The following is a 25,002-nucleotide window of genomic DNA, read 5'->3' as shown; positions in this document are numbered from 1 at the left end:
ATTAAGCTTTCTCGAAGCGGGAGTTTCGGGGTGGGGGGGCGTTGTTATTGTAAAGGCCTCTGCGTCTCGTTCCGGTGTCGGCCTGGAATGAGTGAGGGGGAAAACATGGATAATAGAGGATGGTTTGGAACGACTAGCCGTGATGGGCTTAAATCACGACCGAATGTGGGCAAACTCACGGCTGGGTAAAGAGTTTTGACGATCTGGGTGTCTGGGTATTTGGAAAGCCACGGGTAGTGCGGCTGTGGAAGCAGGAAACTCTCTGCGTCCGGAGAGCCGGTAATAATGGCATGACGGATGTGTGGTATGAACAGGATGGCGTTCAGGGTTGACTTGGGAGGGTAGCCTGCCCAGGCAGTTTAATAGATCTAATAATATTGAGACACATGCACTTGGACAAGGCCAGCCTTGAATTTGCCGGTTGATTATTTTTTACGTCCACCGGTCATTCTTCTATGCGCGTTTGTTCATTCGTCATTGACCCCTTCCCAGCAACCCCTTTTTACAGCGACGGGAACGAATATATCCTCAACGACCCGTCCTCGCCGGCGATGGCCAACTCTTTTCCCTTCTGCCCTTCCCTCGCCGGTCGCCACGCCAGCTGCATCACCGCCTTGGGCAAACAGAGCTCCTTCTTCACCTCGAGCGTGGATACGACTTCCACCTCCCCGCCGCCGCCGGCAACCCTGAGTGTCAGCACCGAAATCTTACCCGCCTCCGTGCCCACAGCAAGCAGAAGGGACCCGTCTTGCGTGGTCTCGGGCGCGAAATCCAAAGCCGTAACGGGATGGTCCTCGGTGATCGCCTTGCCCAGCTCAAATATCCTCTCATTGCCTTCCTTCCGAACCCACACTTTGACCGATTTATCTCTGCCCGCGGTAGCAAACACCCTTACCGGATCGCCATCCGAGCCAGCAGCGCCCAACGGCGCCCACGCAGCGTCCAGGATCATCCTCGCGTGGCCCTTGGGATTCGCTTGCACCAGCTCATACCCTCCTCCCAGGCTCCCTTCCTGTCCTTCCCCTTTCTTCCTTCCCCAAACTACCCATCCGCGGTCCCGGCCCACGCTGAGCAGGAAGCGATCGTCGGCTGAGAATCGCACCCTGGCGACGGTGAGGCTGTGCGCCTGCAGGGGCGGGCGCACCTCGGTCCACCGGCGCGTCTCAAACAAGCGGATGACCGCGTGGTTCACAGAGCTGGCCTTGCATGCGCTGGCGATGAGACTGCCGTCGTGGCTGGCGGCCAGGCACGATATTTCGTAGCCGTGGCCGTACAGCTTCTCGATTTCCGGCCAGAGCGTGTGGCGCGAGAGGGATTCCTCGAAGGGCGGGTGGCTGATGTCCAGAGCCGACGTCCGGACAAGGGTTGCCGGGTCCGGGGCGGTCCGGTCTGCGGCTGTTTGATTGGAGGTTTCGTCCGTCATGGCGGGGAGAGAAGAAATGTCGGCGTCGTCGGGAATCGTGTCAACTGCTTTGTTGGAGAGGCCCAGGACCGGCATGTTGGCCGCGTCGGGGAGCGCGTCTTCGGCTTCGGGGGGTGCGGTGTTGGTGAGGCGGCTGAGCATGCGGGCGACGGCTTTCGGCTCGGTGAAGACGCGCAGGAGTTTCTCGTCGGCGCCCGAGACGAAAGAGGACGGCCCGAGAGTAGAGATGCAGTTGAGGTCGTAGCCGTGGATCTGAGGGCGCGACATCTCATGCCACGAGTTGGCCGGGTCGAGAGCCCACTCCGCGTGGAGGCGAGTGGTCTGGTCGGAGCTAGTCGAGAGGAGGTAGAGTCCGTCGCGGGACCACGAGATCCCTGTAACGGCGCGGGTGTGACCCGATATGGCAAAGTTCTGCTTCCACACGTCCTCGGCGGTGTCGTAGTCCCACCGCCGCCAGCTGCCTGTGCGGCCGAGGGTGATGACGGTTGTGCCCGATGGAGACCAGAGTCCAGTCCAAAACCCGCCAATGCTGCCCGTGGCGGTCGTTGCTCCCTTCTCTCTGCTAACCTCTCCCAGGCGGGCGACGGTCAGCCAGATGCCGGACTCAGGGTCTGGCTCCCAGAGCGAGAGGGAGTTGTCGGCTGAGGCGGACAGCAGCTGCAGCCTGCCGTTGGCGGCACGAGCCCAGCGGGCGCTGTAGATCCAATCCTCGTGGCCGAGGAGGAGCGCTTCGAACATGATGCAGTATTTGACATCGCCAGCGCTGATCTTGTGGATTTTGTTCCCGGGCGTCGTCAGGGCGTCGGCCGAGAGGTCGAGACCTGCCGCGTTCAAGGCTGAAAGGACCGTGCCCTGATGAATACGCCAGAGCCGGATGTACTTGTCCTGGCTTGCTGATGCGAGGAGGATGTCGCTCCGCTCCTCGGGCTTCTCGCGGATGAAGTCGAGAGAGCGAACCCAGTTCTCATGGCCAGGTAGGGTTGCCTGCAGCGTGAACTCGGTTGCTGATGTGCCGCCCGCGATGGAGGCTGTGAAGATCTGGATGACATTGGTAGTCCCGGCGACGGCCAGAATGAGGGCGCCATTCCCCCCTTGGAGCGTACTTAGCGCGACGGCGAGTGGGATGTACTTCTTGGTCGTCTTGATGGTCTGGGCAACGGTGACTTGGCCTGCCTCGAAAGCCCAGATCCTGATCGTGGCATCCGCGCCGCCCGAGACGAAGAGCCGTGCTGCAGCAGCGTTGTCGGATGCTGCGCCTTGAAGGGTGGCGATGCAGTTGATGGGTTCTGTGTGTTCCTGGACGGTTTGAACGCATGCGGTGGTCCCTGTCTCCGACTCAATGGCCCAGAGACGGAGCTGCTTGTCGTCTCCGCCAGTCAACAAGTAGTCAACTTTTCCCCCTCCATCTCGAGGCAGGAACTTGACCGCGCGCACATGAGCAGTGTGTCCACTGAGAATATGCGAGATGCCTCTTGCATCCTGGGTCCATCAGTATCAGCGAAATCATATCTCGTTATGAGTGTGAACGAGGGACTGAGCGAGAACTTACAGTCGGGTCCCAAAGACACACATTCGTGTCGGATCCAAAAGCGACAAGTCCGTTCTCACCCCAATCGGCAGCGGCAGCATATCTGTTTGCACCTGCCGATAAGTAGCGACTAAACACGTCGGCCATGCTGTTGTCGCTCTTGCCCGTCCGCAGTTCTTCACTTATGGCTCATCGGGCAGGGGTGATGGACGAAGCATGATTGGTCGGCCTGGGTTGGGAAGAGTTTGGCGGCTTCTCCAGAAGAGAGCTGTATTATTTTGTTACGAGTGTGTGTGGTGCGTATAGTAGTGCTGATGCATTACCCCGTTGCGTGGTACTGTATGTAATGTATGTAGTCCGTACATACATTACAAGCACACCTGTTACCAGGACACTATGTAATACGTAGTACAGTCATGAGGGACCCAGTTTTATCCCCAGAATTTCACTTGTGCTTGCGGCGTCGCTTTGAGACAAAAGAGGCAGCCACCGATGCGCCCCATGCTCTCTCTCCGCCCATAACAATGTACTGAACTTGTTCACTCTTCACAGGCGCAAGTTCACAACTCGACTCTTGACAACTCACGAAACAAACCGGCCCATCCGAAAACATTTCGCAATTCTGATCAAGATGTCTGGCGCTGCCGAATCTGCGACGATTCCCATCACGGTAGACTTCTCGTCAGTCATTTTGGGCTGTTTCAACCCCTCGCTTCCGCCACAATTTTCAGGGAGCTTATCACATCACACCTGCAAAAACGTTGGCTGAAACCTGAGCGGCTGACACTCCTGCACAGTGGCGGCCTCGAGATGCTCTTTGACAATCAGCGCCGGCATACAGTCGCGCTTCCCACCGTTGACCCAAGCGGGAAGCCCGCCACCGTCGCCTTCCTGATCGACTACCTCTGCAAGAATCTCATGAGGGATCCACGCGCCGAGTTGTTTGTCCTAGACAACCACATGTATGTCAGCCCCTCTCATGGCATTTTGTCTCACTTACACGTTGGCTGATCCTGGACAAGCCGCCCCGGTATCCTGGTCCTCATCAACGACGCTGACTGGGAGCTCGAGGGCGAGGAAGCCTACGAGATCCAGCCGAACGACAACATCCTGTTTGTCTCGACCCTCCACGGCGGCTGATCCAAGCGAGCGGCCCCCTGTCGCGATCCTGGGGGAGCAACGTGCTAGCGTCTTCGCGAATAATGGGAACTGCCGTTCCCTAACTTGGCCGCTCCAACCGGGTACATTTCCTACCGAAAATTGCGCTCCACTGCCGCGTCGTGTACAGCACCCGCTTCGGCTACTGTGCCTCCAAACCCGCACAGTGTGCTGCGCGGAGTGAATCCTGCGATGCCCTGGCCCCGGATCCGAACGCACTGCAAGCCAACACGTTGTGCAACCGCTGCCACGAGCATGGCTGTCATTGCATAGAAGCACGATGTCCTAATTGAAGACAGATGAACCTCTGCCGCCTCGCCGGTGACCTTTAGGCGTGCAGCTTAGTGTACGGCCATGCGGGCGCGGTCTGTAGTTACATCAATAACTATCCACTCTCAGTCCGGGGAGAAATGGATGATCGTCACGGGGGATATACACTAGGCTTTCTGGAGTGTACACTAGTGTAGCGGCCGGCCCCCACCGATTCTCGGGACATTGTACCCTGTGTAATCCGTATATGCACTACATACACGATAAAGGGAAGCAGGGACCTCGAAAATCACGGGGCAGATGGGCCTCTTTTCCGTTGTAAGGCATCTTCTGCGCATTGTTTGTACGGATTACAGTCACACTGATGGTTCACCATTAGTCGATCTCGCCCAACAGACAAGGGAGATAGTGTCACCATATAATCCATATTCTATATGTTAATTATGTGCCTTGTGTGTGCATATGTCAAACAATGCGGGGATGCGAGCATCGAGATAAGACGGAGGATCCGCGTCCTTTTAATGGAACATGCCAAGAAAGTGAGAAGTGAGAGCTGACAACGGACAACAGTGCCTCTCAGGGGAAGCGCTAAGCGAGTGAAAATGAGGCCGATCCGGGCAGAGCATCCCAGGGGAAGAGAGAAGAGGGTGTGGTGGCGGATCCGGGCTTTCCCCATGTGTTGTAGTGTACGAAGCAGCGTAACTACCTTGTGTAGGTATCATGATGCACGAAGTACTTGCATAGTAATTGCCAGGACTCTGACCCTCCCAACCGGGTCCCCGGCACTTTGGACCCGAGTGTGCGTTTGTTGGCTGGGCGCGTACTACACTACTTCACTCTTTCTTCTCTCCCTCCCCACAGCTTCCCATCCGTACCTCTCCCCTCGTGTACCTGGTACGCATTATCTGCATGATGTGCGGCTAGACAGGATGGAAGCAAGGGTCGGAACGTCCCCCGAAGAGCTGGCAACCCAGGGAGGTGGAACGCAACAAGACCCCCGAGTGCCGGGTCGCTTGGCCTTGTCCCAGGCAAGCAAGAAATCGAGTGCGCGAGCAACCAGGCCGGGTTGTGAGTCTGCAGCCTCACTTCTTGGGATTCAGGCCAGGCCGCAGGTTGAAAAGTCCCCAATCCATCCTAGCGCGCCGCCCCGTTTCCACCCTTCATTGCTACGCTACACTAACACACCAGCCCTGGGAGTGGCATCCACTAGTCATCCTGCTCGGGACGAGTGATCTCAGTTGTCACTGCCCTTCATCATGCGCATCACCCAGGTGCTCTCTGCAGACACGGGGCGCAAAACAAGCCAGGGAAAGAAGCCTTCCCAAGGGAGGCAGGAGGGAAAAAAAGGGGGGGAGGCGCGGTCGGTGGGACTGCCGGATGTTGCATCAGCTTAGTATCACAGAGAGATTGGTGAATCATGGCGTTTCACATAGCGATGACCAAGAAAGAGAGGGAGATGCGAAAAGTGAAAAGGTCCAAGATTTTTTTTATCAGGAGATAGTGACTAAGGTACCCAGTTGATGGAAGCTACCAACAGGGACAGACTGCCCGCCCAAGACGCCATGCCTCCTTCCCACTCAATTGTCTGATTCCAGTCCCTCCCTTCCTTCCGAACGTAGCCGCCGCGTGATATGTGACATCATTCAAGATCCTCCTCTTTCTAGTGTCAATCCAGGGCCTATTACAACATCGAGATGCGAACCAATACAGCGCTTTCCGCCCACCCCAATGAATCCGAGAGTTTTGAGAGCACCAAGACCACCCCCATCACACCCCTCCTCCTCCCCCCCTTTTTTTCATGTTAACGCACCAACACCCGGTTTAGGTAGACGTTCTGTGTCCCCGTCAAAAACAAGCAGAACAAAAAAGAAAAATAGAAAAGCCAGAGTAAAGCTCGCGCGTTCAGACAGGAATAAAAGCAGACAAACCAAAACAAGAAAAACATGACATATCCTCCCCTCAGAGTAGACAACGACCTCCAGCATGTTGAGCAGTTCAGGATGCGGTTTCTGTATATAAAAAAAGATGAGACAATTGCCTGCGCTTAATCGACAGGGTTTTTCCCTCTCCTTTTCGCTCACCCAAAGTAGATGGACTGATGTAGAGACAACCACAAAAATGTGTCTGAAAACTTGCGCGGAACAAGATAATAAGCTCGACATATAAATAAAAAAATATTAAAAGATTTTTAGCAGTCGGTCAACTCAAGCCGCAGCCCCCCCAAAAAAACGGTTGAGATCAAATACCGAACCGCCATCAGTAGAGCCTCTCGCCAAAAGCCAACTCCCGGCCGTGCTCGTCCTCGAAGGGGTGCATGACGGCCGGCGAGCTGTGGGCACTGCTGGCATCGCTGAGTTGGTCCGAGTCCATGCCGTAGACCCCATGGCCGTACGGTTCCCGCGTGTTGATGCTGAGGGGTCCAAAGAGCATGGAGGGATGCCGGCTCATACTGTAAGCGGCTGGGTTGCTCAGGCCATAGTAGGGAAGCCCGTGGGGTGCGGGTTGCTGCTGGTGCTGCTGGTGCTGCTGGTGATGATGTTGTTGTTGTTGATGATGATGATGTTGTTGTTGTTGTTGATGATGGTGATGTTGATGATGTTGTTGTTGCTGCTGCTGCTGCTGCTGCTGTGGAAACGCATGAGGTTGGAGGGACATTTGGTAGGGTCCTGTGTGGCCGGTAGCACTGACCGGGCTTGTGGAGGGAGATGCCTGGTGCTGCGGTGGGTGCAGCATGAGGACACGCTTGACCTTGCGACCTTTTCCGCGGCCCTTGATGCCCTTGTTGGCTAGATTGTGCACATCGACGAGATACCTGGCCATTTCTTTATCTTCTTCGGATATCATACTCTTGTCCTTGACGGCGGCCAGCTTGGCATTGAATGCTTCAATCTCCTCGACATGGTAGGTGTTCTGATGGGCCTTTTGTTCGTGGGTCAGATGACGGTGTTTCCCGGAGCGGATTGCTTAACCGAGGAAAAGGGAAGAAAAATACCTTGAGATTGCCCTTCGCCGTGAATGCTTTCGGGCAATTTGCAAACCTACAAACCCAGACGGCCCTTAACTCCCTCCTAATGTGTGTCTTCATGTGCGCTTTGACATTCGAGAGTTGAGGGAAGCACTTGTCACATTCGGGGCACTCGTAGGGTCTCTCTCCCGTGTGACGATTGATGTGCGTCTGGAGAGACCATGGTCTTGTCAGCCTTCGCCGTCCTTTTTCGGCACCCCTGGCTTGAGATCCTCCTACCTTGAGGTTGACGCTCTGTGTAAAGCGGCGCTGGCAGTACGGGCATACCTAAGACGTTTGTTAGTAAACCGAGCAGATAGATGTCGTAATGGAGAGACAACTCACATAAGGACTTTCTCCAGTATGGGACCGCCGGTGTGTGTCGAGGTTGTTCTTCTGGGCAAACTTCTTGGAACATCCGGGAATGTCACAGCAGAAACGCTTTCGTTTTGGCTTGCTACGGCTCCGCTGTGTCTTCAAGACATGGTCAACGTCGAAGAGGCTCGGGTAGTTGCTCCAGCAGTCTCGCATACCTGGGTGTCCTCCCCAGTCTCATCCTTCTCCTGCTTTTGCGCGGATTCGGCCTCGCTCGTTGGTTCGAGAATCTCACGCTTGGCCTCGATCACGCGCATGACGTTGTCGATGGCCGTGTTGAACTGGTGTACCGGAGCTGCTTGCGCCGGAGTGGCGGGAGGGGCAGCCTCGGAGGCTGGCGAGCTTGGGTCCAGATTGGTCTCGGTCTTGACCGACGGGCTGCAGCTTCGCTTGACGCACGGCACCTCATCCGCGCGCTCACGGGCACCTCCGTACTCGGCAGGTTCGGACACCAAGCCCCGGGGCTGGATGCGCTCGAGGGATTCTCGAGGCTTGAATGGTGCGTCCAGCATGGCTGGCGCACCGTAGGGGTTGTACCCGCCGTATGACACGGGCGCATGGTACTGAGGAGAGGCAGGCGGATGTACTGGGGCCGCCGAGCTAAAGGTGGTCGGCAGGTAGTGTTGAGATAATTCGGCACGGGGGATGTGAGCCGCGGTTGTTGCCCGGCAGTCGTACGGAACCAAGCCGGCCTGCATCATGCCAAAGTCGGCGCCGCCGGGTTGTGGTTGGGGCCAGCAACCCCACGAATCCGCCGTTGCGGGCATGGATCCAATGGCCATCTCGTCGGCGATGCGTCGTACTCACTCGTGGGATACCGCTCCTTGGAGGTTTGTGAACGGCCCCAAAAGACGATGATAGAGCGGCGGGAGAGGCAACAAGAGAAGAGCAAGGAGGGAAAGGAACAATCCGCCGTGGGCAACGTGAGGTAACAAGGGGAGGAACCACAAAGTGTATTCCGTATAGTTCTAAGCTGCAGCGTGATCTCTGCCGAGTCTGATGCTGACAGCAAGGCAAGGAGGCGTTGAGCTGGGGAGAGAGCCACTTGTATATCAGTCGACGGCAGGCAGGGCAGCAGGGGTTGGGCGCGATCTGGGAGGACCAGACCGCTGGAACACCACGGTAGTCCGAGATCTCGTCCCAAAATACGCCCCATGATGAACCGAGCCTGTGGTCCCCGTAGTGTATGTATGTATGTACATTGTACACTAGTTACTGCGTACCGTACGGCCTCGCAAGTGATTCCCTGGCGCTGTTTGTTTCCAGTCCCGGAAATCGACCAGGCCCTGCTCCCCCACTGGAGCGGAGCCTGAAGGCACGGCAGGGATGGACCGGGGATGATGCCGCGTCGCTTATGACTGGGGTGCTGGTGCTACCATTGCACAAGACAGAGGGGGGGAGGGGGGAGGGGGGTGGGAAGGGCGGGGGGAGGGGCGTGGGCTTGCTCGTTGCCCACCGAGAGCGTTTTTGTGTGTATTCCCAATTTGCCCCATCTCAGGTTCAACAGTGAAACAATCACCCGGCAGGTAACGGGCCGGACGCTAAGAGGACAAGGCCCGGGGGTGGGAAGGGAAGGGGGGTATTCTCTCCAACTCATCTAGAGCTTTCCCGTAGGCTTGAGTTCCGTGGGTACCGCTGCATTCTTTTGCCCATCCGGAGCACACTCCACTCGCGTTGTGTAGTAACTATATGGGGTGATGCTGTGGCCTCGAGGGTCTACTATTGTACGGAGAGTACTCCGCAGTGTAGGGTAGGCACCTTGGGTCGTATAGTGTAAGCCGACCCGACCTGCTTGAGGCGACTGCCGCTTAGCGCTGGAGCAAGATCCTGGAGGAAAAATTGGCGAGGAGGAGGGAGTGAGATCTCAGTCGTTCATCCCGCCCTCCTCCAGAAGATCTCGAGATCGTATCGCCAGAATTGTGCTGTCTGTTCTCAGCTCCTAGCCGCAAGCTTGCTCTGGGTTATTGAGAGCATTATTGCACTTGTGACTGCAGTTGCAAGTTTTCGTGGGCTCTTGGTTCGAGGAGAGAACCATACTCCTCTACAGAAAGGAGAAAGAAGAAGGTTGGTGCCCGCGTTCAATTTTTTTTTTTTGACAGCATCCACGGAAGGAAGCAACGACGGGGAAGGCAATTAGGGTGTGGCAGCAGGTACGGCACACTGACAAGGGTTGTTCAGTGCCACTGGCAGCCAGGGGTCCATCACAATCGACGAATTGGGGGTCAGAGTCACTTTGAGAGCGCCTTGCATGCCTCTATACTGCGTAAGGCGCTGTGGATCGCTCCCTTTGGGTTACTTATGTCACAGGTTCCCCTTCCGATCTAGATGCAAGCACTCGAGTGCCTTCAAGGTTCTCTCCACAGTACGGATGACTTTAAAGCACTGCTACTGCACGTATCTCTGTACACCCAACCTACGGCACCTACATAATACCACGCTAACGGGTCGCGAGCGTAAAGTACCTTATATAAGGTAGGTATGTATGTACATACATACGGTGCATAGTACACTCAGGGCGGCAATGAAGCCCTGCCTAACCCCGTGCCGAGCCCCTCCCCCCACCCGTCATTAACTCACCCGCTCTCCGTCCATTCTCGAGGTGTCCCAGCCCCCGCTTGCTGAACGCAATTGCCCGCTGCCCATCTTCTTGTATCTCCTCGGACGTGCCCTGTAGTTTGATGATGGCCCGCTGGCTCCCTCAACCGGTGTACGGTTTGCCTTGTATATGTCAGGTGCGTACGTACCTAGGTACGTAGATGGACTCATCGGAAACATAGGTGCCTATGTACCGCAGGCATATCACCTCTATATGTAGTAAATACATTCACTACGTTACTGACGTAATCGAGTTGCTGCCGTACAGTACGGTATGTAAGGTATGTTAAGTACCTATGTATGTACAGCTCGAAGGCATTCTTGCGTAGCTAGGCCCCGCGCACAGGCCAGCGCACTCTGGCACCATTCCACAATTCCAAGCGCGGCATTATTAAGGTTCTCCAATACCACGGTTGCTCACCGCACCACCGCTCCGGGGACACTGGGGGGTGCATCCCGGTGTGGACCGTGCATGCCGCCTTATTAGTGTTAATAGTGTAAGTGCCCCCGGTGCCCCCGGTGCCCCCGGTGCCCCCGGTGCTAGGGCCGCCCCACCACAAGCCCATTCTCAGCTTGGTCCCCTCTTTTTGGCCCTTTCCCTGGTCTCCCGCACTGGTACTGCACCCAGACGCCGCCTGGAATCCGCACACCTAACTGCACCTAAACGACTTTGGCATTTCTCGACCCTTTTAGGATGGGGATCTCCGAGAGTAGTTATAGCCGATCTACGTCAGAGACCCGTAAGAGGCGGCACAACCTATGCGGAATCATGTTTTTGGGTTGCGCAGCTCTGGGCTTTGAAATGGTGGGGAATGATCCGCCGTGGACCCGCCCATTTGAACCTTGTGGTTGGTTGAAATGCCCCGACTGCCGCGACAATGTTGCACAGCACATCGAGTTGTATGTACAGAGCACGGACGTACATACACACATATAACCGACACACACTGCACTAGCATACAGTACTGCTGTGGTCGAGTGTGGATGTCCACTAGCCTGCTCCACATACAAGTTGAGATCTATGTGCAGAGCTATGTATGTATATACCGATTACATACGCGCACACCCGAGAGAGGTCCAAGGTCGGAGGCAAGACAAGGTAGTAGGTATTGTACCTTCCACATACTTCGTATAGAGGTAGCTACATGCACTACAGGAGACCCGAATCGTAAGAGCAACTCGTTGGATTTAGCGACTTGTACGGAGATAGTTACTGTGTATGCGTCGCCAGAATCAGGGGCTTTCCGAAGGTTAAAATGATGTTTCGCTTGGTGTTCCTGTGAGAAGAAAAACACCTACTTTGACGAGAAAACCGGGGGTATACAACTAGTAAGTTAGAGGGTAAACAGTGCAGAACAACGAACCTCACTCTGGCGAGCAATGCCAACATTTTACGGATTAACTAGACTTGACCACCGTAACCCCACCCCCCTGACGAAGCGGCATCAACTGTACATACAACGGCAGGTGCTGTCTTGCTTCCCAACTTTTTGCTCGCCAGAGACCACCGAGCGGACGCGTAGAGGTCCAGCTCGCCGGCATGGTGAATCAATGCCGAACCCATCGATCCGAGCGTGTCAGCGAGATCGCATCTTGGTAGCAGAACACTACAGGCATGCATGTTTCTGATCGAGTGGTGCATAGGCTACGCTGCAACTTGTTTTGGCTGTTGATTGACGACGTCGCAAGTTTTTTCTTCTTTCTTTCGAGATTGCTGGACTCAGTTGCCAAAGCGAGGCAGCGATTCCGCGCGGTTGGCCACACACCACGTTCCAGGTGTGTGGTTGGGGTTCTACACTAGTCCTCTGGAACCGAAAAGGGCCAGCCGCAGCCGGTAGTTAAGAGCCTGGAGACCTTTAGATCGACCGGAAGCCCGTCCCGGCCACAGGCAGCATTTTAGCGTTGCCCGGATCTGAGCCATCATCGTCGCAAGCCGCTCGGCAACCTGCAGGTCGCGACAGATGCGGCAGGTCGCCTCCGAATAGAGAGACCCCGCCCCAATGCTAGCAGCGCGCAAGAATGTTAGCCCTCTCATTGTCGTCTGGTCGCCTTCCAGTCACCATGATGATCGCACAGCGTCATCTCGCACTAGTGTTGCTTAGTGTACGCAAGTGTACGCAGTAGTGGAGTGTGTAGTGATAGTGATAGTGCCGCCACTAACCCCCTTTGTAGGTAGGTAGTTACCCCGGAATCGGGGTCGTCGTTTCACCAAGCGACCCGTCGATGTGGCCCGCCCAACTTCCCGGTGACGAGGTCGGCATTCCCCGGAGACGCTAGCAGCAAGCTAAGTCGAGAGATACGAAACATCCCGGGCGAATAAATCTTCCAGGTCAAGCCAACCGACACCCATCTTGAATCGAGGGTGGTTGTTCGCAATCCCAACCTGAAGCCATCGCCATCCTATCCATCCTATACTACTACTAATACTACCGAGTGATATATTTGTTGTGTGATGTTTGTATATATATATATATATAACGTGTCGATGTGTGTACAGTACATACCTACTTGTAGTGTACGCAGCACAGAGGCAGGACTGAGCTCGGCGAAGCCCGCGTCGTGGCAGAGAAGAAAAGCGGCGTACGAAGGTACATGGTAGGAAATGAGAGAAACCGTTCTATTTCCTCCAGTGGAGGGCAGCGTATTGCGAGCGACCGAAAATGGTTACACAAGTCGTCGCCGTGGGGTGCGGGAGTCGTAAATTCTTCCATTCCAGGGGTCGCCCTCGCCGCAGCCATTCCGTGCCCTTGCTTGTTGCGATACCCAGCGCTATGGTTGCGGGAGATCCCCCGTGTCAAGGTCGGGGCAATCTTCCGCAGTCCACTGGCCGCCGTCTCAAAGTCCCAATCCCACAATTTCCTCCACCAACGGCGCTATGCCGCTTCGGGCTACCGACTTTGCTTCAAGGCGAAAAAACCACACCTATCACATTTTTGGACGGTAGCGGAGCGCACGTTGTCAACCGCTGCCAAGTTCGTATCGGTCGTCGAGAGTTTGGATTCATGCGAAGGAAGGGAGGACTTTCGGTCACCCAGAGCTCGTCGCGAGAAAGGGGAGAGTGGGATGCAGATACTTGCTCATTGCAATCTCGTTAGCGTGGGGGTTATTGTTGCTCCAGGTTACAATGGCGGTGGGTAACGGCGGGCGGCCTTCAATGGAAGTGTTCAAGGTGCATGTTTTCGTAGATGCATTATTACAGAGCGTATACACTAGTACACCACCTACACTACTCCGTACTATACGACACTACGGATACACTAAAGGACAGAGAACTTGACCCAAGCACAGAGCCAGAAGGGGAAGGGAAGCCCCTCGGCCCCACACTATCCTCTACACTATGCCAACTTCACACCTTGAAACTCGCAACCACGCCCGCGAATTGCGCACCAGACAAGAAAAGACGAACCAGCAGTCTATCTAACGTACGTTCCTCGCTCCCGCAACAATGAGAGAAATCATCCGAAGAAAGCATCCCAATACATTGTGTATTTACGGTGATTTGGTGACAAATATAAGACGAAGCGCCTGGAAAAAGCTGGTGGGCATGCAGGATCTAACTTTATCTTCCAGTACACATACGGGAAAAGCGGTCTTTCCTGCAACTCGGCAAGGCTGCCCTGACAATGATCCTCGGTCGCCCCTCCACGCCACCATGCCCTCATGACAGAATTGCTGCCATGGACAATTGTTAGGCCGAATGGCGCCCATCTCGCTCAACACCGAGAGAAGACGGGCGATGGAGCCCGAAGGGACGGCGCTGACCCAAGATTGGGGGTTTGGGGGTTCCGGAACTCTTGAAACCACGAGCCACGAGGGATGCCATCACCTGCTGCCCCGTTCACGTTCCGCGATTGGTTCCCAAAGGCCGGCTCGCTCTCTTTTTGTCATCGGGTCGGCTACAGCCGTCGCCGCTGAGGAATTTCGCGCTAAGCTATCAACTACACTCCGGATTTTACTCCGGATTACTTGCACGGCGTTACGCGCCACACAACTGCACGAATCGAATCTCTCCCCTTGTGCTCGTCATGGTGGGTGAATGTCACCCAGCGGCGCATTTCGCGCTTCATCAAGAGTCCCCGTTCCATGTCCACGGGTCGGGCGCCAACCAGCCACTGCAGCACTTCCGTTCCAGGTCCTTGCCCATCGGGGGGTTATTACTACCGTCTCCGAGAAGGGAACACACCGAACACACGCCGCGAAACTCCCCCAACGTCCTGCTGCAAATTGCAGCAGGGGGTCTTTGTAGCAGCGACACGGTCCCCAACTTCAGTTGATGATCCATTCGCGGCTTGCCCGATTTCAACCAACGCACACTAGCCTCGCTACACTACGAATGCCACGAGGGGAATCCAGCCCCAAGGGCCTGTGGGAGGGTCTGGACACACTCCGCCTCATGCCTCATTGCATGTCAGCCTCACACCCTCGTCGCCCGGACTTGCCAATTGTCTCGGTCATAGGATGTCATGGGCCGAAGGTCACAAACCCTACACGGCGACGTTCCACAGCAGTTCATCTCTGCCGTCTGGTCTGCAATCTGCTCATCGTCAGCTCCGGGAAAGTGGATAGACAGGCCCAAGCCGCAGCCGTCCCCGACACCCATTCTCTGCATCGCACCCCTACCCTCCCTCTTCCCCCAACTTCGTTAGTGGGGGCGGGGTAAAGGTCGCGTACCCTGGCGGCCTCGAAACGTGGGAGGTTTCTCACAAAGGTCGGAAAAGGGGTTCAAGCTGGGTGCGCCTAGCGCGGCTTGCTCATCACCCCTCAGGGGCGATGCCGGTGGTGGGCAAGAAGACGGCTACTATCTCTGCCGTCAACCCAAGCAGCGGCTTGGCGAAGGCACGCTACAAGCTGCGACAGCAGAGAAGGACGGGTTCGATATCGGAACTGACACCCAATGATTAGAGGCATACACTGGGTAGACCCTTGTAGGAGAACCCTAACCACCTCTTTCCGTCCATCATCGACGCTCGAACAGCACCCCCCGGAAGAAGGGGGGGGGGGTTGTTCTTTTCTTTCCAGTGTCACAGACAACACCAGTCTCGCCCGAATTGAATGCCGACAACGTACACCACAAATCTGCTGGATAATGCACGAATTGTCACTAAAACGGCAGAGGCTCGATCGAGAGAACGCGCGACCTACAGATCTCAGAAAGCCATCCAGCAAATTGAGGACGAAGGCGGCACGTAACACAAGCGCCACAGGCTGCAGATCCAGCGTTTATTTCCGACTTCGTACTTGTAATCCGTACACCACAACACTACGTCCGCCCCATCAAGACTTGGATTGACGCTCAATGCTGCTATTGGCCGAGGGGGGACGCTGCTGGACTAGAACATACCTGACCTGCGAGATCTCTTTCCCGGTCAATGACTGTAGCAGCTGAATGCTGTCCCGAGATCCGGCAGACTCCAGAACACCCACAGCGCCGCCGCCGCACTCGGTACCTGCATCCGGCACACAGCTTGCATGCCGTACTGCGTGCCACGACAGCGGAATGGCTCCGTTGAACAAAAAACTCCGTATCGAATCACCCAGGCCGCCGAGCGCGAGAAGCAACATCGGCGACTGATGGGGCACGGCTGCAATTTTTGGGCGGGCGACACTGCCTGAAAAGGTAAGGTAGGAATAAGTGCACCAGAGCCGCAGTCCAATAACTAAAATCAGTGCCCAACTTTTGCATCAAACCTCACCCCTGGCTTTCACCCCGGATTCGCCAAACGTCTCCCGAAAACCTGGTAGATTATCGGCAGTGGCGTCCAAGAAGACCTCAGTCAAGCCATGATGGTGAGTGTCCATGCCGTCGGCCTTTCCGAAAGCAACTTCACTCACTCATTTGGCAACAGCGAGCACGTTTCCGGTGGGGGAAGGATTGTGTTCCAAAAAAAAAAAAAAAAACGAGGTGAATATGCCAATAACGCCAACGTCGGCGGTCACAACCAGCACAGAGCCGAGGAGCGTAGAGGTAATCCGGATGTACGGATTACGCTCTCGAAGACTGTTGAAAAGTCCCCACTTGCTGGGCGGGCAAAGCCGTGCCGCCGTCAGCCGCAGTGGATTCCTCTTAGTTTGCTTGCCCCCCCCCCTTCCCCCCTTTTTTTTCCCTTCCGAGTTGAGGGTATCCTTGCGAGCCCTTTCTTTGTCGACGACGAGACAATGCGCCAACCCTGTCTGCCGTCGTGTCCGCTAGTGCGCTAGTATGTATCCAACGAGGAGCGGCAATGGCTTGACGATAAGCGGGGTGGACGGCTCTTCCCGCGAGTGGCAACGACATTTGCTGTGATCAGCAGCCGAGCGCCTCCAGACGCGCTTGGCTCGTACACTAGTTATCCTTCAGCTCTCCCAAAACCATCATCAGCAGGTCATTTGAGTCTATCAAACACCTGTGGGGGGTAACACACTGGTGTAGCAGCATATGTACTGTGGTATGTACGCAGTACAGTACGGATACAACCGTCAGGTCCCTGCCGCTAATGAATTTCGTCAAACACGAAAGTGGACTGAGGTGCCCATCTCGGCGGTAGTCACGTCTTACCCACGCAGGACGAAGCGCGCGCGTCTGAGATACTCCGCCGGGTGATCGACAGCGCTAGACTAGCGGAATGTTACGAGGTTGCTGTCGTGTCCGGAGTTACTGCGTACAACTTCCAGTACGGAATAGTGTACGGAACATAACTTGTATGCCCACTACTGTATGTACCAGTATGTATGAACATACATACCGGAGCATCGCATCACACACCTCGCCGTGCTGTGTGTGTTGTGAGAAAGGATGGGGCAGCACATGATCAGGGTCCGTTCGAATTCCTACTGTGGGCGATGGTGCCGTGAGTCTGGTTCCCGGCACCGATACCCCGAAAACCATGTGTGACCGTTCTTCCTTCAGTAGGGGGCAACAACAACATGTGCACGCTTGTACGCGCGCGGCGACTCAGGCCATAACGTTACCTCTTGACAGTGGCGCCTGGATGCGAAGGCCGGCCCGATGGCTTTACGCTGGCGGCGTCTGCTCCTCCTCTCTCGCTTCGTCGTCGCTGCGGCGTTGCTGAAAAAGAGGCCTCCTGCTTCCGCTCCGTCGACTTGCCTCCGCCTGCGGTCGCGGAGGGGACCTCAGTTTGGAACTCGAAAGGGGCTAATTGGTTTTTCTAATGCGCCTTTCGACTCCTGTTTTGGGAAACAGAAAGGGGTAGGAAAGAGGCCTAGACGACGACATGGTCTGGCGGATAATCCCTCCGGTGCATGAGACGCTGCGCTGTCAGACATGGCTTGTACGTTGAGCCTCCGCCCCGATCCGAATGTCTTGCCATTGCTGAAGGTTCGGCTGGATCTGCCTGTTTCGTCTTTTGACCAAACACTTACTGCAGCACATGCAGATCTTGAAGTTTTCTCCGCTCTCCCCCCCGGTTGTCGGTGAGTACACATATACATACACACATACACCCCGGTGCCTACCCTACACCCCTCAAGCCGCAGCTACTGTATGTATGTACTATACGGCTTACCCTAGGGGACCAGGGTGGCCGCCTCCGGGTGACAGCCGTGACTTCAGAGACACGCATATTTACCGCCTACATGGAGGGAGGAATATGTAGGTATGCACATACATCTGCGACATTCCTGCAGAGGCGGCCCTACATGTAGGCTCGGGTGACCCCGAATATCCACATTTATTCTTTCTTTTTCCCCACCTTTGGCAACGCGCACTCAGTCTGCGATGCTTCCGACCGCTGACGCTTTGCGCTGTGGATGGGCTGAGGAGGTCGTGAATCGGGTTGTACCTGCATATAAGCGCATGGGCTGGCGGGCGGTCAAGAGCCTGTGCAGAATCTCGCTCCTGCGGCGTTGCAAGGTAGATTCTGCTGTCGTGAGAGGCTGGCTCCGGTAGCCGTGGGGTCGGAGAGGGGGAGATGGCGGGGGCGAAGGGCGTATCCAATATGTCTGTCTTGGTTTGATGCGGGCGGTCGTGGCCGGCGATTGGCTCTGCCCTTCCCTCTAGTGCTGGGCTGCCCGGTTTTGCTTGCGTCCTGTATGTACGTACATAGATCCAGACGTACTAGACCCTTCTCGTCAGCGTCGTTGTCGTCGTCGTCAGCGCATAGTCATAATATCGTCAGTGGCCTCGGCCGGCGCCCGTTCCGGTCGCGGAAGTTGAGGGTCTGCACGCAAGGCTAGCCCATCGGAAGAAAGGGTATGCGTTCCGGAGGCGCACCAGCAACGAAAGGGTGCGTACCATGTCTACTCTCTGTGTGTGATGGTGTCTTTTTGGTTTCTCCATGTGCGACAGGACGGAGAGCAGCCAGCGCCTTCTAGTCTGCTCCTCTCGTCTCTCTTCCCTCTATCTCTGTGTGTTTGTGATAGTGTCCTTCAGCTATCTCCAGGTGCAGCGAGATGGGCAGGGTCGAGACTATGGAGAGTAGCACGGTGAGAGAGGTGCTCTGGCTATCTCCACCCCTTGGCCCCTTTCCCTTCCATGTTCCCTCTCATTTTCCCTTCACCTCTCATATTCGGAGGGGTTATGTACTGTACATACAAATTTTCGAAGTTTATCTCTCTGGCCACCATGTGTACCAGAGAACTATTGGCGGGGCGAGGTTTTCTAACGTTAGACGCTGGAATAGGCGATGATCTTGGGGTTGATCGATGGCTCGGATGATCAGGTCTGTGATTCCATGGTCTAGCTCGAACGATGTGGAGGTCGTGATAGTCGGCCCCTACACTAGGGGCAGGGTCAGCTGGACTAGGGCTGGCGGGCCGTGGTCTTAGGTCGGACAGAATATCATGTCTGGTCTCGCCCTACGAGGCGGTTTCACTCAGTCTTGACCTGTCCCGGGCCGTGTCCCGTGTGTCTTGCCCAGTTGGTCCATTGGTTGTGGTTTTGCTCGGTGTTCTCTGCCATTTTCTTCCTGGCTTCATCTCGGGTCTCCTCATTGCCGGAGAGTTGGTTAGGCCTGTGGCTGGGTTGCGGTTGGGCCGCGATTGGGTTGTAGTCGGGCGTGGGTCGAACTGATTAGGGCGATTGTCCCTGTCTCGGGCGCTAGATGATCCCAATGTAGCCTTGAATAATCCGTCTTCCTAGACAGGTAGAATTCGGTTTTCTCCTGGTCGTTAGGGGGCTTTTCCCGGACGAGGGGAAGATGCAAGACTGATGACGGATGAAGCATGGAGCATCCAAGTTAGAAGGAGGAGCAAAGACGCCGAAGGCTTTGTCGGGACTGTCAAGGAAGGCTCAGTGGGAGCGAGAGGTAGTGGCGAACATAACCATGCTTCTACACCAGATCTCTTTCCCCAGTCGGCGATGCTCGCACACTGTGGCCGTGGAGTCAAGTGTCGCGAAGCGAAAGGCAGCTGAGATGGGGAGCCGGGTTAGGATTCGAGGGCCGACGAGCTCAGGGGTTCTCTTGTTACAGGGTGTCGTCAACATGAATTAGGGCATGTTTCACCCTCGGATTGTGTTGCAATGTCAAGGGAGTTCGCTTTTCGGCAACACCTGCCTGTAGTGTTAGTGATTCCTTAGCGACCCAAAGGCAGTTGAAGAGAAGGAGCAAACGACTAACCTCAGCGACTGAGTCATAGTTCGACTACTTTCCTAGCTAGTCAAAGTTAAACATACAACGCTGTCAAATTTTGTTAGGTTCTGCAGAGGAAAAAAAAAAAAAGCTTGTGATGCTCACAGGCAGGCGCAGATCGTGTTTCTGTGTTCTTTGGTTTGCGGTTGGTCTCGTTTTGGGAGTTCTCCAAGGACGATATCCATACGGGTACAAAGTTGACCCAATCTCACCTGTTCCAAGGAAGTAAAAGAAGACACTCGAGGAAATGAGCAGGTCATGACGTTGAAGATGAGCTTACCCTTTAGTCGAACTGGCTTCGGCGAAAATGTGCACTCGCAGCAATGACATGCACTTAGGATCAAGATGGCGCGACCTGGGACGGGGCTGCTCGAGACACGAGGCTGTCTAGGGAGAACTTGACAATATGATTTCCTCGGCGTGACTACAGAGAAGAGATTGACACGAATACTGCTGTTGATCCCAACGAGTAGCACACCACCACTCCCACGAGAACACATCCATCTATGATGCAGAACGCCGACGCCGCCCGTATCTACTATACCTCTACCCGCCCGTCCTCGTGTTGCACCCACCTCGGCAGATAGAACTTTACATTCTCGTACACCAGAAACGTCACCCACGTCGCCGGCAGCACCCTCACCACGCCGGGCATGACCCCCCTATAGAACCCCCTGACGCCCTCCTCCCGCCACAACCTCCTCACCACCCCGGACACGCCCCGCCCAAACTGCTCCTCGGCGTCATGCTGCTGCAGCCTGCTCCGCAGCACCTGTAGCGGATACGTCGCGGCGCCCGCCACCAGCTTGGACACGGTCGACAGCACGATCGTCGCCTCGTTCGACACCACCGCCGCCGGCGACGGCGCCGCACCACCGCCCGCCCTGTCGTCATCATCGTCGTCCTTCACCCCTCTCGGTCCCTGCTGCTGCTGCTGCTGCTGCCCCTCCCGCATTCTCCTTTCCCGCCTGTTCTTTCCAGCCAGATACATCCTCCTGGCGGGGTCGTAGACGGCGAACTGGACGGCCCCGTGGCTGATGGCCAGCATGCCGACGCCGAGGCCGCGGTAGAAGCCCCGGACGCCTTCCTCGCGCACCAGGTGGACGGCGCCGGCCCACATGCTGGGGTAGGCGCCGGCGGCGGAGCGGTCCGACGACAGCATGCGCGTCTTGAGGACCCAGATCGGGTTGGTGATGACCTGGGTGGCGGCGCCGGCGGCGAGGGAGGCGACGAAGAAGTCGGCCGGGGTCAGGCGATGTTGTTGTTGTTGTTGTCGGGCGGAGGGCTCCGCCTGTGCGTCGACCTCTCCATCTTCTCCTTCATCCCCTCGGTGATGTTGTTGTAGTAGTAGTTGTCGCTGTTGAGCGGCCAGTTCGTGAGACCATTTCTCCTCCTGTTGGTTCTGGGATGGGCCTTTTTGCGCGGCGCGAAGATGGGCGATGGCGCGCTCGAAGCGGGATTTGAAAAAGAAGAAAGAGGCCCAGCTCGTCGCGTTTCCGACGAGATTCGGCGTCAGGCCGCGGTAGAGGGCCGCCAGGGGGCGGTCGGTGCGCGCGAGTGAGCGGATGAGGGAGACTGTTGTTGGAGGGGAAGACTTGGTGCCTGCGGAGGAGGAGGAAGCAGAAGATAAAGCCGTACGGTAAACTGTGCGGGAGTATTAGTCAGGGGGTTCAATAAAAGAGAGAGAAACCCAAGGGCAACAACACACTCTGCATGCGTGTCTTAACAATGTCAAGCGGGTGGACGATTAGGGTGGCCATGGAACCGGCCGAGAGCCCGGCGATCGTCTCGACGAGGGCGGGTGGGAGGCCCGCATCTTTGGTTTCCGTCATAGAGACGCCTAGTCTGATCGCTACATGTCCGGTGGGATTACTGGGCGGTTTCGCTCTTCAATTGTCGCGCATCCTGGGGGTGCGCAGCTTTAGCACGGTGGTGGGTTGACAAGAGAAAGGAATCCGGGCTTATGACGCGATGTTACGAGCGAGGGCCCCAAAAATTATCCCGGCCGCCCTCGGCCGAACGAACGCCGAAGGGGTGGCCAGCCATGACCGCCCCCTCCTCCTACTCCTCCTCCTCCTCCGGCCAAAAAAAAGCCCAATGAACCTATACGATAAGAGCGGTGGATGATAATCCAGATCACATGTCAGAGTCCCCATCATCGAGGCAGAGCTGTTACGTAAATTATAATGTACAGTGTGCATGGTCATGATATCCTGGGGCCCATTTCCCACTCCGACTCTCCGTCCCATATCTCCTCATCCCATCCCCGGATACCGTATTTTTCGTTATGTCGCCGCGCACCCCTTCTCGAGGCGGTTTTTGACATCTATTTTACATATACGCTTCGCGTAATAGTTGGCCATGTTGGTGGGAGCACTTAAGAGAGTGGCGAGAGGAGGCTGCGGGTAGGGTTAGAACTGAGTCGACGGAGGTGTGCGGTGTTGCATTAGACGTACCGGATGATGGATGGCCGAGGGTCGCTGCGGGTGTAGCCTGTAGAGACGAGTTTAGTTGGAAGGTTCATATCATCGGAAGGGCGTTGTCGGTGTTCATACCGAGGTAGAGGACAAGAGGCAGGTAGCCACTGCGACAATTAGCATCCGCAATCCAGGCCGTCAAGTTCGTCTCGACGCACTAGTGAATCGCAACGCGCGAGATCTCAATGATCTTGGCGATGCGCTCCTGTTCCGGCCATGTCAGCATTCTGCACGATTCAACGTCCAAGGTTCTGTGGCGAAGCGACGAACCTTGGTCTCTTCGGAAAGGGCGAACATCTTGAGTCGATTCTCCCGAACAAATGGGACTGCGCGATCTGCTGAAGGAGGGGAGTGCAGAGACGATGGCGGATGATGGGTGTCTGGCCTCTGCGTGAAAGCAAAGCGAGGTGCGGGACGGGTGTGGATGCTGGGATCCTTCACGTCTTCAGTTGAGGATTGCGGCAGAATCGATTTTTGGGCGGTCGGGAACAAGCTGGGGGCCTTGGCGCGGTTGCGCATCACAGAGAACCCTGCATGTACGGATCCGTAATTTACATACGTAGTGTGTAATTTACATACGTAGTGTAGCTCATCGCAGCAGTCACTGCACTACCGCATGGGATCCGTTTGTATTCTACTGTACAGTACTTGTACAATACAGAAAGACGCGTATTACGGGTACAGGTCTCCACAGCCGCCACGGCCTATGAGGCTTCGTTTTTGCTACAGAAAAACTCCGCTAAACCTACAAGCACCTAATTACCGTGCTCATACCAAGCTCGAGCCGCGCCGCTCTTGTCGCGACTTGGCCACCTAGAAATTGCAACCCCGTCAACAGGCATCACGGAACATCCGATTAGCCTGCCGTCAAGATGTCGAGGCATTGGTAAGTCTCCGTCCGCATCCCAGTCCGAAAAAAAAATGGCCCCCGCTAAACCGCCTCCAGGGAGCAAAATAAAGATGCGACGGTCTACGTCGGGAACATCGACGAACGCTTCACGCACGAGCTGCTCTCGGAGCTCATGACCCAGGTCGGCCCCGTGCGGCAGGTGCACATGCCCCAGGATCGCGTGTCGCAGACACACCAGGGCTACGGCTTCGTCGAGTTCGACACGCCCGCCTCGGCCGAGTACGCCTCCAAGGTGCTCAACGGCATCCGCATCTGGGGCAAACCCATCCGCGTCAACAAGGCTAGCGCCGACAAGCAGAAGACGGTCGATATTGGAGCCGAGCTGTTCATCAACAACCTCGATCCCCAGGTGGACGAGAAGATCCTCTACGACACCTTCAGCCAGTTCGGCCAGATCCTGCGCCAGCCCAACGTTGTGCGCGACGACAACAACATTTCCAAGGGCTACGGCTTCGTCAGCTTCGACTCGTTCGAGGCCAGCGACGCCGCCATCGCCACCATGAACGGCCAGTACCTGCTGAGCAAGGCCATCACGGTCGAGTACGCGTACAAGAAGGACGGCAAGGGCGAGCGCCACGGCGACGAGGCCGAGCGCAAGTTGGCCGCCGAGGGCAAGAAGCACAACATCGTCCCGGAGAAACAGGCTCTCCCGCCCGCCTTCCACATGACCGCCCCGACGGCAGCATCGGCGGCTGCAGGAGCTGCATCCGTGCCCCCGACCGGCCCCGCCGCCGCCGCCGCCGCCGCCGCCGCCCCTCCCGCCTCGTCACCAGCAACGGCCGTGCCTCCCTCCGCCGGCACCCCCGTCACTCCACTCGGCGCCGGCATGTCCCCGGCAGGAGCCCCCTACGGCGGCATGCCCCGCGCGGGCGGGCCCCAACCGCCCGCTGCCTACGGTGGCCGCCCCCCTGCGGGTGCCGCCGCCGCGGGTCTCCCGCCCGCCCCGTCCGGTCTCCCTGCCCGCCCTCCCCCAAGCCATGGGGGCTTCGGCGGCCCCGTCGGCGGTTACCCGCACCACCCTCCGCCTCCTCCCGCGGGCTTCCCCGCTCCCGGCACAGCCGCCGGTGGCCCCCGGCCGGTTGGCCAGCCGCCCATGTATCCGGGCATGGCACCGCCGGGCCCGCCGGCCGGGTTCGCCCCGGGTCCTGGGGGAGTGCCTCCGGTGCCGCCGCCCGGATTCATGCCGCCGCCCGGGTTCGGGGCGCCTCCGCCGCCTGCGGGGTTTGGACGGCGTTAATTACGGCGACGGCAACGGGGATGAAAAGGAAGGAAGAAAAAAAAAGGTTGCTTTACTGCCTACTACTACATGGAGCGTGGTTCGGGGTTCGGTTGTCATCCCTTTCAACTCTTCTTCCAGCCAAGGATCCGCCCAAGTGGCATGGTGAACGAGTGGGAGTCACCAGCTACATCTTGAGAGAGTGTGAAAAAAAAAGGGGGCAGGTACCACGCTATCGGGGAGGCGCGAAGCGCAGACTCGGAAATCACCCTCGCCCGCCTCCACCTCCCCATCCTCTCTATCTGCAACCTCTCTCTGACCTACCGGGAGACGGGGTTACTGGGTTGGGAGCATGATGGCCCAGGAGTGTCTTGACAACCCGGCGTTCTGGTCTGAGCTAACCGAAATCGGGCTTTTCATCTCGAAAAGGGTCAGATAACCAACCTTGTTCACGCCTCTTAGCCAGCGCGCCTCAAACAG

The 25,002-nt window shown here is 56.6% G+C and overlaps 6 protein-coding genes across 6 annotated transcripts; 2 read left to right on the top strand and 4 right to left on the bottom strand.

The window, feature by feature from the left end:
• Window positions 1-502: 502 nt before the first annotated feature.
• Window positions 503-3,098, bottom strand: MYCTH_78432 (uncharacterized protein; the record flags this gene model as incomplete). Its single annotated transcript, XM_003662109.1, has 2 exons — window positions 503-2,902; window positions 2,973-3,098. 2 exons carry the CDS (start codon window positions 3,096-3,098, stop codon window positions 503-505), a joined length of 2,526 nt encoding a protein of 841 aa, XP_003662157.1.
• Window positions 3,099-3,426: 328 nt separating this feature from the next.
• Window positions 3,427-4,146, top strand: MYCTH_2302405 (uncharacterized protein). Its single transcript, XM_003662108.1, has 3 exons — window positions 3,427-3,632; window positions 3,749-3,913; window positions 3,974-4,146. Exons 1-3 carry the CDS (start codon window positions 3,583-3,585, stop codon window positions 4,089-4,091), a joined length of 333 nt encoding a protein of 110 aa, XP_003662156.1. The 5' UTR covers window positions 3,427-3,582; the 3' UTR covers window positions 4,092-4,146.
• A 2,489-nt stretch (window positions 4,147-6,635) lies between these two features.
• On the bottom strand, window positions 6,636-8,540 carry MYCTH_92449 (C2H2 transcription factor; the record flags this gene model as incomplete). The annotated part of the gene is made up of 5 exons (XM_003662107.1): window positions 6,636-7,298; window positions 7,426-7,554; window positions 7,624-7,671; window positions 7,729-7,857; window positions 7,917-8,540. The coding sequence occupies 5 exons, from the start codon at window positions 8,538-8,540 to the stop codon at window positions 6,636-6,638; spliced, it is 1,593 nt and encodes a 530-aa protein (XP_003662155.1).
• An 11,811-nt stretch (window positions 8,541-20,351) lies between these two features.
• MYCTH_2302393 (uncharacterized protein) lies at window positions 20,352-21,921 on the bottom strand. The gene is made up of 2 exons (XM_003662106.1): window positions 21,628-21,921; window positions 20,352-21,563 (listed from the first exon to the last, which is right to left on the bottom strand). Exons 1-2 carry the CDS (start codon window positions 21,749-21,751, stop codon window positions 20,458-20,460), a joined length of 1,230 nt encoding a protein of 409 aa, XP_003662154.1. The 5' UTR covers window positions 21,752-21,921; the 3' UTR covers window positions 20,352-20,457.
• A 140-nt stretch (window positions 21,922-22,061) lies between these two features.
• MYCTH_87315 (uncharacterized protein) lies at window positions 22,062-22,832 on the bottom strand. Its single transcript, XM_003662105.1, has 5 exons — window positions 22,667-22,832; window positions 22,555-22,601; window positions 22,475-22,503; window positions 22,376-22,412; window positions 22,062-22,318 (listed from the first exon to the last, which is right to left on the bottom strand). Exons 1-5 carry the CDS (start codon window positions 22,691-22,693, stop codon window positions 22,297-22,299), a joined length of 162 nt encoding a protein of 53 aa, XP_003662153.1. The 5' UTR covers window positions 22,694-22,832; the 3' UTR covers window positions 22,062-22,296.
• Window positions 22,833-23,151: 319 nt separating this feature from the next.
• MYCTH_2302391 (uncharacterized protein) lies at window positions 23,152-24,595 on the top strand. The gene is made up of 2 exons (XM_003662104.1): window positions 23,152-23,282; window positions 23,343-24,595. The coding sequence occupies exons 1-2, from the start codon at window positions 23,269-23,271 to the stop codon at window positions 24,541-24,543; spliced, it is 1,215 nt and encodes a 404-aa protein (XP_003662152.1). The 5' UTR covers window positions 23,152-23,268; the 3' UTR covers window positions 24,544-24,595.
• Window positions 24,596-25,002: the final 407 nt, after the last annotated feature.

The sequence above is a fragment of the Thermothelomyces thermophilus genome, chromosome 2 (genome assembly GCF_000226095.1).
Source record: "Thermothelomyces thermophilus ATCC 42464 chromosome 2, complete sequence".
Taxonomy (NCBI): domain Eukaryota; kingdom Fungi; phylum Ascomycota; class Sordariomycetes; order Sordariales; family Chaetomiaceae; genus Thermothelomyces; species Thermothelomyces thermophilus.
This window is presented reverse-complemented; position numbering and strand designations above follow the sequence as displayed.